The 15,553-nt window shown below is 47.7% G+C and overlaps 1 protein-coding gene across 3 annotated transcripts; it reads left to right on the top strand.

The window, feature by feature from the left end:
- Positions 1 to 1,878: 1,878 nt before the first annotated feature.
- Positions 1,879 to 14,927, top strand: BOLA3 (bolA family member 3). Of its 3 annotated transcripts, none has more exons than XM_037064857.1 (4): positions 1,907 to 2,018; positions 4,149 to 4,269; positions 10,669 to 10,757; positions 14,675 to 14,927. In XM_037064857.1, exons 1-4 carry the CDS (start codon positions 1,965 to 1,967, stop codon positions 14,738 to 14,740), a joined length of 330 nt encoding a protein of 109 aa, XP_036920752.1. In that variant the 5' UTR covers positions 1,907 to 1,964; the 3' UTR covers positions 14,741 to 14,927. The 3 variants fall into 3 exon arrangements, with proteins under 3 accessions (XP_036920754.1, XP_036920752.1, XP_036920753.1); XM_037064858.1 differs by lacking the exon at positions 1,907 to 2,018 and adding an exon at positions 3,547 to 4,058; XM_037064859.1 differs by lacking the exon at positions 10,669 to 10,757 and having other exon boundaries at positions 1,879 to 2,018.
- The last annotated feature ends 626 nt before the right edge of the window (positions 14,928 to 15,553 follow it).

Here is a 15,553-nt window from a genome sequence, read left to right as displayed (position 1 = left end):
TAATGATATAATTGTTCTTTCTCATACCCACAGCCTCTGTTGCCTAATCAGAACATTATTTGTGGGCTTCTGCCTGAATATATGGTTTCCAAATACCTCTTCTTACTGATCTCAAATAAACACTTGCTTGCCTCTGACTTTGAAAGTTCTTTTTATTTTAAGTTAACCAACTAAAATGACTAGTGCTCACATCTGGCACCGCTGGCTTCCAGTTGCACAAGCAATGTCAAATTTGTCTCCTCTCAACTCTGCTTTCTTCTGTGTCTGCTTCATTTCCAGAGTGGCTCTGTCCAAGGGGTTGTAAAGACTGCCGCCAGCAGTAGGCTTTCTACCAGTTTAGCAATCCAGTTGGAAACGATCTTTTCTTTAGTTCTATAAAATTCCCTAAACCATCTCATTGGGACCAACCCTAAACTAATTCCTGTGTCTTGTTGGCAGGACCTGCGTCTAGCGATCACGCCTCGTCTGAACCACGTGGTTTAAGTAGCAAAGGGGTGGTTCACCACTACACTAATAGATAAAATAGTTTTGGCAGTTTTAATTATATCATTGACATTAGTGGGAAAAAAACCTCTTTAATCCCCCAAGCAGAATTTTTAAGCAGTCAACAAAAAAATGTGAGAGGCTATTGGAGTAACTCAAAGAAGAATTCAGTGAGAGCCACGTCCTAGGAGTCACTCAATACTGGAATGAATGGGCATATTTAGCTGAGCAGTTCAAAGAACTGTAGCTCTGACTGGTGTGGCTCGGTGGGTTGGGTGCCCTCCCGCAAACCCAAAGGTTGCCAGTTGCTTCTGGGTCAGGTAGGGCTCATGCCATAGTTGTGGGTCTGCCCTCAGTTTGGGGTGCACAAGAAGCAACCCATCCGATGTTTCTCTCGCACATCGATGTTTGTCTCTCCCCTTTCCTCCCTCTAAAAATAAAATCTTTATAAAAAAAACCGCAAATAAAACAACTGTATGTCTGACCAACCAGTCCATTTGAAACGCTGAAGGTTATTGCTTGGATAGGCAGAATTAAATAGTAAAAAGAGCTGGTAAAGGCTACAGGATATAACAGACCACGTACTGCAAACAACTACAGCTAGAGAGAGGAAGGGCTTGGTAGAATTTTCCCCTTGACGTCTGTCTGATGTGCTCCAGAGGCCGGGCAGTTTTTGCTGACAATCACACCTGGCGTCAGCTTCCACTACATTCTTGGGACTCCACGGCCTGTGGGGCCTACGCCTCTGGTGGGCTGTGTCACGCAGGCACTGTATACCCAGGCAAGTCCAAAGCTGAGTTTGTTGCCCCGCTTCATGCCCAAACTGTCCCTCCTCCACCCATTTCGTTGTTCAAACCAGACATCTGGGAGTCATCCCAGACGCCTTTCTCACCCCCAACCCAGTCATTGCATACCATTCACCTCTCAAATATCTCAATTCACTCCTCCCATCCCTGCTGTCGCTACTCTAGTTCAGCCTGAAGTCTCACTTACCTGGACTGAGAACCTCGGCCCTCAGCCCCAATTCCCGCTCCTCGCAGGAGCCACCGTGACCTTTCTAAAACGCAAACCTGAAAACGACATCCTTGCTCAAAGTCGTCCCGCGGTTCCGCCTTTCTGGAGGAAGAAAATCAAGCTTCTCAACTGAGAAGCCAGGTTGCAGGGCCGGGGAGGGTTTGGGGAGTGGGTAGTGAAGTTGCGCCTAGGGCACGAAGGGTACTAGGCTGAAGCTAAGTCAGAACCCGGGGCTACCTAAGTAGTGTTTCTAGGCTGAGGGCTAGGGACGTGCTGGTGGAATGAGGCTGGGGGGAGGATGGCGTGTCCCTGGGCCACTGACCTGGCCCGGCGCTGGGGTGGGATGGGAGGCCCGCGGCCTCCGGGCGGCAGGGGGCAGCCTTGCCCACCGAGGCGGCTTTCGGTCCGCGGCTCCGCGCCTTTTAGGAGACGCGGCGACCTCGGGCGGCGGGTCGCGTCGGCCGGGCATGGCGGCGTGGAGCCCGGCCGCGGCAGCGCTGTTGCTCCGCCGGATCCTCGGGGTGAGCACGCCCCGGGGCGGGGGCTGCGGAGGGCCCGCGGGGCCGGGGCAGCGGGCTCCGAGTCATTTCTGTCATTCATTCATTCGTTAGTTGGTTTGTTCACTCAGTGGGCCCGGACAACCGGATTCGGAGAAGTGTCAGGCCCTGGTGCTCTCTAGGGGTCCTCCCGAGCTGGGTGGAGGTTGGCAGAGGGAAACAAAAACAGCCATAATACAGCCAGCACGGGCAGACAGTGTTGATCTTTCGAGCCGAAGACTTAGAAATCCTAGCCACCTTAGGGTCACAGCGTGGGTGCCGGGCAGTGTGATGGGGTTTGGACTGTGGGAGCGTCCTCTAGCCTCGTTGACCTTGGCCCGCCGAAAATCCCACGCACCCGGAGTCGAAGCCCAGCAGAGGGCACTCACTACGCGCTCTCCTAGTTTTCTTCCCGCCTTTCTGATTGACCCTTTCTTCACTTCGTCCTCTTCTTTCCCTTTCCTCTCTTATTCTGTCTTCTCCCCTGCTGGTCTTAGACCTGCCTCCCGGAAGAAGTTCTGCAGGTGGCTTTTTGAGTGGACCGGCGACGTCTGGGGATTGCCTAATTAAAGGCCGCTGTCCACAGATCTGCTAAAATGAAGGAAAGGCTGCTGCCAAGAAATCAGCAGTGCTAACAACCGCCCCTCCAACTCCTTAGTGTTACCCTTCCACCTGCCACCTGATTATTCCCTCCCTCTGCCTCCCAAGCCACTTTCCTCGGAAGAGGCCCCACCCCACCCCACCCCCCAGTTTTAACCAGGTCTACAACATCAAGTTTGTTTCCCTTCACACAGTCTACAGTCTAAGTCCAAATCAGCTGCCTCCCATGCTTATTTGCCACCACTGAGTAGGCATGTCCTGAATTGTGTGGCTCTTCCCCTGCTCATTAATCCATCCATCCATCCATTTGTCACCCCTGTCTGCTGAGGGCCTGCCCTTGGGCGAAGCTCTGGAAGGCAGCAGTAACTGGACAGCTTCCGTGTTGGCCTTTCAGAGCTGTGGGGGAAAGAACCAGTGCCCAGGTCATTTTAAAGAAGGTGCTCTGAGATTCTGTAACACAGGACTCTGCTCTGGGCCATCAGGAAAGGCTTGACGATGAGCTGACCGATGGAGGGGAGGTACCTTTAGCACCGGCCCTTGATAAACAGTGTTGATGTTTTCCTACCTGCCATCCTCCTCCAGTCAGGGACCCAAGCTGGTGCTACTCCCTTTTGGGCATCTTTCCTGTTTAGCTTCAAAAGGCACCGCTTGGTGCGGGTTACTTTGGCACCAAGATGCCTATGTCCAAAATCTTTAGCCCGACATTCAGGGCCTGCCATGCTGTTTTCAGTCTCCCTTTTCAGAAAAGTACCAACCCAGCCAAGAGGCTGCTGACCTGATTTTCTGCCCTTCACCCCCTAAGGGTTGAGATATGTTTCCCTCAGAAGTACTGGCTCCCTGTGATAGCCATTAGGGGTGGGGTGGGGGCGGAGTGGTTGCCAGTGGTAAGCAATCTAAAAATGTTTCTCCATGTCATTTAATAGAATTCTGCTGCTTCTCCTTTGTGAGAACTTGTTCACATAGCAAAGGGTTGCTGGCTTATTAAGCAGTAGGTCACAAGGTCATATCCCACTGCAGAGACTGGAATGCTAATTGGACCTAAAGGGTGGGGGGTACTTGGCCCCATCAGTGAGGGTATGGTCAATTACACCTAGGGTTAGCAGGGCACAGCTGCCTGGCCTCTCCCCGCTCTGCGTTTCCCTAATGGATCCAGCCTTGGGCATATTACTTAATGCCCGTTTTCTCACCTATAAAACTGGCATCATGATAGTATCTCATGGCATTATCATGACAAGTTAACCATCTATTATATTGGGTTTGGAGCCTTGTCTCTAGAGTCACAGTGAGTTATTTACAATCACTCCTACCTCCACCCCAAGAAAGTTTATTCTGCATCCTGTGGAGCTTAAATGGGCATCTGACACCACACTACTCCTGACACAGCCCGTGGCCATGGGCTGGCCCAGCCTAGTAGGAAAATGGCAGGTGGGTCCCGCACAGTGGTCCAGCTGGGGGCAAAATGACACTGGGGGCAGCATCATCTTGCTCAGCCATGACTCCTCTCTTCTGGGGCAGATTCCTCTTCACTGTGCCCAGCGGATGTTTGCCTCGCAGACTGAGGGGGAGCTCAAAGTAACCCAAATTCTCAAAAAAAACTTTCCTCAAGCTACAACTATCAAAGTCACTGACATTTCAGGTAAGCTTTTCTTTCATCTTCTCACAGAGTATAGTAGGATTTTGTCTTCCGGAGGGGCAGAGGACAGGGTTGGGGGATGGCTTAGCAGAGGGAATTTGATCACTTCTCAGTATGTGTGGCTTTTGGGCAGATGTGGGTACATCTGTGGGGATACAGAAACATCAAGGGAAACTGGGGACAAGGTCCCTCTCAGTCACCCCTGGGCTCTGGTCTACTGTCTTTCATCTGAATATGACGTGGGCTTTGCAGAAATTTCCCCACATTCTTCTGATACCCTTGAATGTCAGAACTGGAGTGAACCCCAGGAGGAGTTTGTCCCTTTGAGGAAAGTAACTGCCTCACTTTTTCCACGAGATGAGCCCAGGGAGGCTGAGGAACCTACCCAGTCCCTCGCAGGGAGGAGGTGACAGAACTGGAACCAGAACCAGGACCCAGGGCAGACTCTGGTCTGAGCCCAGTTTCCTGTCCCAGCCAGACCCTGCCTTTCTCAGATGGCCACTGGCACCTCGAAGCTCAGGCTGGCTGTGTGTTAGGAGCGGTCTGGGCAATCACCTTCTGCACCCACAGGACAGGGGAGATAGGGCATTTTTTCCAGACACACCCATGGGCAGTGGGTGTGCCCTGGCCGGTAGCTCAGTTAAGTGTTGTCCTGATAACACTTAACCTATGCCAACCTATGCCAAGGTTGTGGGTTCAATCCATGGTCAGGGCACATAACAAGAATCAACCAATGAACACATAAATAAGTGGAAAAATCGATGTTTCCCTCTCCCCACCCCCACTCCCCTTCTTCCTCTCTTAAAAATCAATAGTAATTTTTAGAAAAGGATACCTTTGTTGGTGTGGCTCAGTTGGTTGGAGCATCATCTCATAACCAAAATGTTGCAGGTTCAATTCCCTGTCAGGGCAGAACCTGGGTTGCAGATTCCATCCCCGGTTTGGGCATATGTGGGAGGCAACTTTCAATGCTCCTCTCTTAAATCGATGTTTCTCTCTCTTGCTCTCTCCTTTCCTCTCTCTCTAAAAAGTAATGAAGTAGGACTGCTTTGGTGTGGTTCCCCAGCACCACTACCTTTTTATTTTTTGTACTTCATGTTTTAAAAAAGCTTTCCAGGACCAGTCCAGATGGAGACATAGGTAAATACATCTTGCCTTCTTGCACAACAATAGCAGAAATTACAACTAGACTACAAAACAGATATCACTGAGAATTGTCAGAAAATTGAGCTGTATGGAAGTCCAACAACCAAGGATTTAAAGAAGCCAAATTCATCCAGATGGGTAGGAGGGGTGGAGACGAAGATGTGCAGAGAGGTGTGGCAAGATGGAGAGGTGCGGATACACAGAGTGGCACAGAGAGGTGCGGACATAGTCAGGCCACATCCATGTGTGGTGGATAAGAATCAGGAAAGATACCTCAGGAGTGAGGGATCCCAGCTCCAGACCAGACCACCCAGCCCAAGGTTCCAGCACCAGGAAGATAAGACCCCATAAATACTGGCTGGAAAAACCAGTGGGGTTTGGGCAGTGGAAGAAACTGCAGGATTCTCAAGAGACTCTTGTTAAAGGACCCTCATTGGACTTAGAACTCTTGCGGACCTACCCTCTCTGGAATTCAGCACCAGGGCAACAACAGCTGGAAGGGCACCAGTGGCAAATGGGGAGAAAGCGGAGTGATTGGCAACAGGGCAAGTGCCGGGAGACAGCTTCTTCCTGGACAAAACTCCAGAGGCCAGGCAGTGGCATTGACCCCTTGTGAGCCCTCCCCCATACAGCAGTAGAGTGGTGACACAGGATGCCTTGCCCTGGTGATTACCTAAGGCTCTGTCCCGTACAACTTACAGGTGCACTTTTCTACAATAGGCTACACTACTAAGATGGAGTCAAAGCAGATCTACCAACTTCTGGCCAAGATGGAGGTGTACGTAGACACACCGTGCCTTCTTGCACAACCAGAAGAAGGATGGCAACAATTTTAAAAGAAAAAAACAACCAGAACTGACAGAAAATTGAATTGTATGGAAGTCTGACAACCAGGGAGTTAAAGAAGAAACATTAATCCAGACCAGTAGGAGGGGCTGAGATGGGCAGCCAGGTGGAGAGGACTCACAGCAAGGCTGAAGCTGGCAGGCAGGGAGGTGGCTGGCAGACCTGGCAAGGACGCAGTTAGTGCACTGGGCAGTCCCATGTTTGTGTGCAGATAAACTGGGAGGAACAACTGGGGAGCAAGACAGTCCCCACAACCCAGGGTTCCAGCATGGGGAAGTAAAGCCTCAAACTTCTGATTGAAAACACCTGTGCGGGTTGAGGTGGCAGTGGGAGAAACTCCCAGCATCACAGGAGAATTCATTGGAGAGACCCCCAGGGTCCTAGAATGTACACGAACCCACCCATCTGGGAATCAGCACCAGAGGGGCCCGATTTGATTGTGGGTAGCTGAGGGAGTGACTGAAAACTGGCAGAGAGTGGAGCAAGTGCCATTGTTCCCTCTTGGACTCTGCCCCTCACTAGGTAACAGGTTCACCAAGACAAAAAAAATGGCTCAAATGGAAGAACAGATCAAAGCCCCAGAGCCAATACTTTTAAGTGACCAAGAGATAGCCAACCTATCAGATGCATAGTTCAAAACACTGGTGATCAGGATGCTCACAGAATTGGTTAAATTTGGTTGCAAGTTAGATGGAAAAATGAAGGCTATGCTAAGTGAAATAAAGGAAAATGCACAGGGAACCAATAGTGATGGGAAGACAACTGGGACTCAAATCAATGGAATGGACCAGAAGGAAGAAAGAAACAACCAAACAGAAAAGAAGAAACAAATTCAAAACAATGAGGAGAGGCTTAGGAACCTCCAGGACATCTTTAAATGTTCCGACATCCAAATTATAGGGGTACCAGAAGGGGAAGAGGAACAGCCACAAGTGGAAAACTTATTGGAACAAATAATAAAGGAAAACTTCCCCAAAGGAAATAGACTTCTAGGAAGTCCAGGAAGCTCAGAGAGTTCCAAAGAAGTTGGACCTAAGGAGAAACACACCAAGGCACATCATAATTACATTAACCAAAATTAAAATGAAGGAGAGAATCCTAGAAGCAGCAAGAGATAAGGGGACAGTCACCTACAAAGGAGTGCCCAGTAGACTGTCAGTGGACTTCTCAAAAGAGACCTTACAGGCAAGAAGTGGCTGGAAAGAAGTATTTGAAGTCATGAAAGGCAAGAACCTACATCCAAGATGACTCTATCCAGCAAAGCTTTCATTTAGAATGGAAGGGCAGATAAAGTGCTTCCCAGATAAGGTCAAGTTCAAGGAGTTCATCATCACCCAGCCCTTATTATATGAAATGTAAAAGGGACTTATCTAAGAAAAAGAAGATAAAAAATATGAACAGTAAAATGACAACAAACTCACAGTTATTAACAACCACACTGAAAACAAAAAAAGCAAACTAAACCAACAACTAGAACAGGAACAGAACCACAGAAATGGAGATCACATGGAGGGTTACTGGTGGGGGAGTGGGAGGGGGAAAGAAGGGGATAAGGTACAGAGAATAAACATAGATGGTAGGTAGAAAATAGGGGGAGGTTAAGAATAGTATAGGAAATGTGGGAGCCAAAAACTTACATGTATGACCCATGGGCATGAACTAAAGGGGGGGATATAGGTGGGAGGGGTGTATAAGGTGGTGGGGAATAAAGGGGGAAATGGGACAACTGTAATAGCATAATCAAGAAAATATATACACTTTTTTTTTTTAAAACAGATCTACCCAATCTATAGAAACAAACACAGGGAGACTGCCAAAATGAAGAAACAAAGATATATGGCCCAAATGAAAGAATAGAACAAAACTCCAGAAAAAGAACTATAAATGAAATAGAGATAAGTAACCTATCAGATGCAGAGTTCAAAATACTGGTTTCAGGATGCTCCAGGAACTCCCTGGATACTTCAACAGCATAAAAAAGACAAAGGCAGAAATAAAGCTTATAGTAAATAAAATGAAGAAACATCTTCAGGGAACCAAAAGTAGGGGGGGGGGGGTGAAGCTGAGAATCAAATCAATGATTTGGAACATAAGGAAGAAAAAAGCATTCAATCAGAACAGCAAGAAAAAAGAACTCAAAAAAACATAGGCTAAGAAACCTCTGGGACAACTTTACATGAACCACCTTCCAAATCATAGGGGTGCCAGAAAGAGAAGAGAAAGAGCAAGATACTGAAAACTTATTTGAAAAAATAATGAAAGAAAAATTCCCCAATTTGGTGAAGGAAATAAACATACAAGTCCAGGAAGCACAGAGAGTCCCAAACAAGAAGGACCCAAACAGGACCACTCCAAGATTTATCATAAGTAAAATGCCAAACATTAAAGGTAAAGAGAGAATCTTAAAAGCAGCAAGAGAAAAGCAGAGAGTTACCTACAAAGGAGTGCCCATAAGATTGTCATAGTAATCAAAAGAAATGTTGCAGTTTAGAAGGGACTGGCAAGAAGTATTCAAAGTGATGAAAAGCAAGGACCTACAACCTACATTACTCTATCTAGCAAAGCTATCATTTAGAATGGAAGGGCAGATAAAGTGCTTCCCAGACAAAGTCAAGTTAAAGGTGTTCATCGTAACCAAGCCCTTAATCTATGGAATGCCAAAGGAAATTATAGAAGGAAAAAAGATCGAAACTATGAACATTAAAATGGCAATAAATTCACAACTATCAATAACTGAATCCAAATAACTATGCAAACAAAGAGAACAGGAACAGAATCATAGACATGGAGATCTTTCGGAGGGTTATCAGTTGGGAAGGGGAAGGAAGAGAATAGGGGAAAAGGTACAGGGATTAAGAAGCATAAATTGGTAGGTACAAAATAGACAGGGGGAGGTTAAGAATAGTATAGAAAATGGAGAAACTAAAGAACTTATATGCATGGCCCATGGGCGTGAACTAAGAGGTGCAGGGATTGTTGGAGGGAATAGGGGTGTGTGGTGGAGGGGGACAAAAGGGGGAAAATTGGGACAACTGTAAAAGCATAATTAATAAAATATATTTTAAAAGAAAATAAAAAGCAATGAAAAAACGTCCTTGGATGAGAATTAAACAAAAAAAGTTTTTATTCTGAAAACTAGACAAAATTAGTCAATCTGAAGATCCTTTGGAACAGTAGGTGGGATGAGCACTCAGAGCAATGCTGGGGCCTTGATGTTACTCGGCCTGTACCTGCCTCCAGGCCCAAGTTGGGCAGAGCTGGAACTTGCCCTCCTGTCTGACTCTTCCCAGCCATGGACTGAATACAGAAAGGGAGTTGAGTCTGGGAACCTGGTTTAACCAAAGCTTGGCTTCCTAGGACTCGTAAGAGGAACATGACAGAGCAGTGGCCTGGGGTGAGCAGCACAGGGGATGTTCTTTCTTGCCCGGGTCGTTTCACACTAGAGCAGCATGTTTCTCATCAGTCATCTGCAGCAGCTCCCCTGCCGTGTGGAGACAAAGCTGGGTCGGGCAGATGAGTCCACCCCAACCTCGGTCTCCCTGCAGAAACCCTGGATGAAGCACGCAGTGCTGTTTATAGAGCAGGAGGTGCTGGGAGAGCCCAGCCCCTGGGGGACCCATGTGTCTGTAGTTTTTAGTGTAATGCTATGTCCCTCTCTCACAACTTCCTTGTTCCTTTCTTTGCTTTTTGATAGTATTACACAATTTTTAGACCAAATTTCTGTGTATTTTTAAAAAGATTTATTTATTTTTAGAGAGGAGAATGGAGGGAGAAAGAGAGGGAGAGAAACCTCAATGTGTGGTTGCCTCTTGTGGGCCCCTTACCAGGGACCTGGCCCACAATCTAGGCCTGTGCTCTCACTGGGAATCAATCTGGCGACCCTTTGTTTCGTGGGTTGGCACTCAATCCACTGAGCCACACCAGCCATGGCTTGTGTATTTTTGTACTTTAAAAGACTGCTAGTATTTTTTGAAGGTGGAACACTGAAATTCAGTCCCTCCCACCCTCCTCCATGGCATTTGTTGGCTTAATGAAAAGAAATACTAGGAAAACCTACATTTCCTGTGTTTTCCATTGTGCCTTATCTTTTGCATTGTGCAAAAGGCACAGGGCATCAGGCACTATCTTTTCCATTGTGCCTTTGTGCCTTATCTTTCCTGCCTCACAAGTAATAATCCTGGGAGGTGCAACCCCTTGCACAAGGAGGAACACTCTCGGAATGCAGGCAGCCTGCCAGCGGGAGTGTGTGGCCAGACTGTAAGCCATGACCTTTTTCTAACAGTCTTAGCATCTTTCTGCTGATCAGTAGTATCTAGAGCTTCTTGAGGTGATCTGGGACTTCAAGGATGTGTGGGCCTGTGGGTGCCCTAACTTAATCATTGAAATGCTTTCAAAGTGCATTTATTTCAGGAGGCTGTGGAGCAATGTATGAAATTCAGATCGAGTCAGAAGAATTTAAGGAGAAGAGGACCGTCCAGCAGCACCAGATGGTAAACCAGGTGAGTAGAGGCAGGAATGCTCCTCTGCCTCCCGTCCGAAAGGGCCTGCTGAGTGGCAGTGGCATTTTACTTGCAGTCCTGGGCGAGAATAATGCGGTACCGCAGCCACACAAACAGGACTTAGGGCCTGAGAAAAACGTAGTCCAGAGTCTGATTGTGGGCAAATGTGACATGACTTCTATTCAAAATTGAAAACAAGTGTGAGTACTAAAAGATGTATTTTTGTAGATTTGAGTATGTTTTTAGCCTCTCTTTAGGACTGCTTTACAGATGGGTAAATTGAGGCAGAGCATGGTTGAGAATTGTTCCAGCTGTCCCAAACCCAGTGATAGTAGGGGTTGGAGACATCAGATTTAACCACACGAGGCCAAGTTTACTTATTATCTATGCTTATTTTCCTTGGAATTAATAGCAATCTTGACATCATTCTAGAAGATTTTGAATATTATGAACTAGTTTAACTTTTGTAAAGCACAGTTTTGGTCATGAGATTCCCTCTGTGACCCCTTATGCATCAAGTTCAGGTGTACCAGATTGCCGTCGAGGCCTTCCCCACCTGCCTTGGCATGCACCCTCCCTCAGCCCCTGCCCGCTGGTCTCTGTGCATCTGGATCTTTGCCCAGATCAGACCTCCTGCAGGGTGCCCTTCCTTCTCTGCCCAGCTCAAATGCCGCCTCCCTACCTGCCTGGCAGGCATAAATGCCTTCCTCCCTCTGACTCCAGCATTTTCTGCCTCGAATCCTGGACACTTCTGTCCCTTGGCCCTGTCAGCCCTGTGTGGGATGGCCCCTTCGGAATCTCTGTTTGGATCGTCTTGGAGGCCAACCCTTCACTTTGCCTGTGGGCATAGATAGCCCGAAGGTGTGCCGGTAGTCAGGGCGGTCTGAGGTGGAAGAATAGCCACTTCACTCCTCCAGACTGGCCCCTGCTTGATGGCCCATGGAGGGTAGGGGTGCGGGGCGGGGGGGGCCCTGTCACCCTCATTAGTGAGTTCACTGTCCCTCTGGGACCCTGCTGACTTGTGGCCCAGCCTCTCCCAGCTCCCATGGTTCATTGGCCTTCTCTTCTGAAATAGTCACTGGCATTTGCCTTGGGCCAGGCCCCAGGGATGCCAGGATGACTGGTGTTTCTTCCCCATCCATCCTATTCCCACCCTGGGGAGCAGCTATAGGGAGAGGAGTGAGCACCAACTTGGCCCTCTGCTCCCCAGTGGGACCTGAGCCTCGGTTCCTCTTTGGCAAAGATCTCATGAGGTATTGACCACACGTGCCCAGCCTCATGCTAGCATGTGGAAGGCACTTGATAAACTGCTGTTTCCCTCTCCCCTTCTTGGCCTCTTTTGTCTGGTGCCCATCACCTCCCTTTCTCTCCCAACAGTGCCTCTGTCTGTGTCTCCCCAGCTCAGAGCTCTTCAGTGTGCGTCCTGGTTGCCCACAGGGTCCACTCCCACTCTCCTGGCCTGGGACTCTCAATCCCCTGTGCGGCCTGTCTTAGCCTGCCCCTTCGTGCACCTAACTTGAAGCCAGGCTTTTCCTGGTGAATTGTGATGTGTTCCCATCCTTTTCTCACCTTGCACTCTTGGGCCTGATGCCCTGTCCCTGTCTGTCCATTCCACTCCCAGCTGCCAGCTCCTGGGCTGCCTCCTCTGCAGATGGCCAGTGCAATAGCAGACACTCCCTCTTGGGAACAGCCACGATAGTCCTGAGCTGGCTGGGGGTGTGGCAGTGCCCATCACCACCATTTCTGGTGCACTTGTATTGCTTCCCTTCCCTTTCTCATCATTTTCCCAAGACTTTTTTATTTGTGCCCTCAGCTCCCAGAATAATGCTGTGGGCATAGGAGATGCTGAAAAATGTTTGCCCAAACTCCATCTTATAAACCGTGGGACTTTGGCCAATTCATTTTCCCTCCAGGGCCTCAGTTTCCTCAACTGTAAACTGAGCCAGAGGCCCCACTGTAGCTGTAAGATCTGTGAATTGTGCTGGGGAGCCCTCAGAGGGCTGCCAGAGAGCTGGGAGAAGGCATCACTTAGGGCACAAGGGGTCAAGGCTTTCATGTGAAGGTGTGTCTGCACCCTCGCCTAGCCATGCAGACTTTAGGGATTGTAGCCTTGACCTAGACACAGGGACAGCTTCTAGGAAGCATTCTGTGCCTGCAGAAAGCAGAGAGCATGTGGCCCAGGGGGCTGTGTGCCTTTCCCTCAGAAGTGACATGAGGTTCTCTTCGGGGGTGTTTCTGCTTGTCTGTAGAGTTGAGGGCCTTGGATGTGAGCGTGGAGAGGGTGGGGCAGCTCACTGGCTCCTAATGCGACAGCAGCTCCCAGCATCAGGGCTGGATAGGAACCCAAAGGAGACACGTGGTCAGGACATCAGGATATCCAGGTTCAGGTCTTATCTGTTAGTCACTTGATGACTCTGGACAAAAGGTAAACTCTCTATTTCTTTTTTTAGCTAAGAAGAGGGGAGGACTAGGTTATCTCTCCTTACTATATAAACCTGACCACATGTATTTGGATTCTTTTACTTGTAAATGACAGAGAGCAAGCTAAAACTAACATAAACAAACAAAGGGAATGACTTGGCTCCTTTGTTATCTAGTTTCTAGCATATCTAATTCAGAGTCTTAAACAGGTTCATTTGCTTGCGCTTTTTCCTATCCTCTCTAAACTTTTGCCTTCTGTGTATCAGCCTCTTTTTCTCCTACTGGAGATGGGGTTTTGGTCCCAGCTGCCTCCAATTGACATTATTCCAATATAGTGATCCATGAGAGAAGGCGCTATTCTAAAAAATCCCAGGGGAAATTCCGATTGGCCCATTTTGGATCATGTGCCACACCTGAACCAATCAGGCTGGGCCAAGGCTGCTGGCTCCCTCAATACTGGGCCAGTTGGTAGTCCCACCAGCAGTACACAGTTAAAGGAATGTTCCCCAGGAGAAAAGAGATTGCTGGACAGAATAGAAGAAAAATGTCCACCCCACTGTGATGATCAGATTTGGATCTAATATAAAGGACTTTGAGTCTCCCTCTGCACTGATTACAAACTCCAGTGGTCCATGCCTCCCTTGGCTCCTGTAGCTCCTCTCTTGGCACAGCAGAGAAATGATGTCCATCTGACTGTGGTGCTCATTCAGATTTGTGCCCTGACGCTGTAGCCTTAAACAAGTCTTATAATTATTTTCCAACTTTATTTTTTAAAGTAAAATTGGGTCATTTGTGCTAAATAGTGTGGATTTAAAGAATAGCTGTTTGTTGTTCAAAATAGCAAAGCACGAGAAGCAGCCTCAGAGTTCATCATTAGGGGGTGGACTGAAGGTTATGACAGATCCATACAATGGAACACTGTGCTGACGCACACAAGGACAGTGCTCTTTATGCCTGACACAGAATGATCTCCAGTGGGTGGGGTTGGGGGGAGCAAAGTGTGGAACACTGTGTTTAAAGGGCTGCCATTTTTTTCCAGTTTTTTTTATTTAATTATTTTTCAAGTACAGTTTTCTGTCTATTACTCCCATCCCATCCCACCTCCCGTTAAAGTGCTGCCATTTTTATTGTAAAAAGGTAGTGTGAGGTAGAGTATATATTCGTATGAGCTTGACTATGCATTTTTAAATCCTTGCAAAGACACAGAAACTAGCAGCAGTTCTCTGTTTGGGGATGGGGGTGAAACTGGGGGTGGAGGACAGGTGTGGCAGGGAGACGTCACTGTGACTTTCTGTGCTTTTTTTATTTTTGAGCCAGGTTAGATGCTGATTCAAAAAAAATTAAATATATTGTTTTCCAAAAAAGGGAAAACTGCTTAAACAAAATGTGTGCGCAGTCTTCTACAGATATAGAGGTATATAAAGATACTCTCAGAGGGACTTGTTATAATCAGTGTCAAATACAAAAGAAATGATGATGCTCTTTTACTTACTTAGGCCCTGAAAGAGGAAATCAAAGGCATGCACGGATTGCGGATATTTACCTCTGTCCCCAAACGCTGACCACACCTTGGCTGCAGAGATGCTGCTGCTTACAACCTTGGATGAACTTGACCAATGTTTCCTAGGCATTTGCCAAAAAATTTATTATGTTCATAGACATTTCCATATTATAATTATAGAAGACTATGTTATCTATTTAGATGTTAATTAAAGGCAACAGACATCTGAGTCTTTTGAAGAGCCATTAGTAATGCTTCTAGTTCCTTTATTTCAGAAACGATGTCCTTTTGCCCAAAGTGGTCTCATCTTGGACAATCCCATTCTGCTGCTGTACAGGCAGGATGGAGTGCTAGCTACTTTTGTCTTGTCCCGAGACTTCCTTATCCAGGCCCCTTAATCTTACCAAAAAGAAAAGAAAGGATCCTTCGGTTTTTCTGTTCCCATAGTTTATTTTACCACTGTCTTTCCTTTCCTCTCTGCACTTCTTACAAGATGGTGTTGCACCTTGGTTTCTTGCTCCTTGGAGTGGTCTGAGGATGTGGGACTGCCTGGATCATGGTCTTTCTTCCGTGTTTGAAGACCCCCCACCCTTTGCACCTTGGTGGGAGGTGGGGCCCACCTCCCCCCAACAGAAGCTGAAAAGTTTTGCTTTCCTAGCGCCCTTGAAAGTAAGGCACAGGCAGAGATGTTCTTGTCCCAGCCAATCAGACAGATCTGCCCTGCACTTAGGACTGGGAGAAGTGGCACCCAGGCAGCACAGGCAATGGTGCACTGATTCTGTCAGTGATAGAAAACTGACACACTCGCTCATCACTGGGAGCACCGGGGCATTTCACATACTGAAGTGAGGGTTGAAGGGCCAAACTGCAGAAA

Source organism: Sturnira hondurensis, unplaced genomic scaffold (genome assembly GCF_014824575.4).
Source record: "Sturnira hondurensis isolate 20B ecotype Veracruz unplaced genomic scaffold, ASM1482457v3 Scaffold0015596, whole genome shotgun sequence".
In the NCBI taxonomy this organism is placed as follows: domain Eukaryota; kingdom Metazoa; phylum Chordata; class Mammalia; order Chiroptera; family Phyllostomidae; genus Sturnira; species Sturnira hondurensis.
This window is presented reverse-complemented; position numbering and strand designations above follow the sequence as displayed.

Coding starts and splice junctions, on each gene's coding strand:
- BOLA3 (XM_037064857.1), top strand. CDS start 1,965: ATGGCGGCGTGGAGCCCGGCCGCGGCAGCGCTGTTGCTCCGCCGGATC. Junction 2,019..4,148: donor TGCTCCGCCGGATCCTCGGG/GTGAGCACGCCC, acceptor CTTCTGGGGCAG/ATTCCTCTTCACTGTGCCCA. Junction 10,758..14,674: donor AGCACCAGATGGTAAACCAG/GTGAGTAGAGGC, acceptor TTACTTACTTAG/GCCCTGAAAGAGGAAATCAA.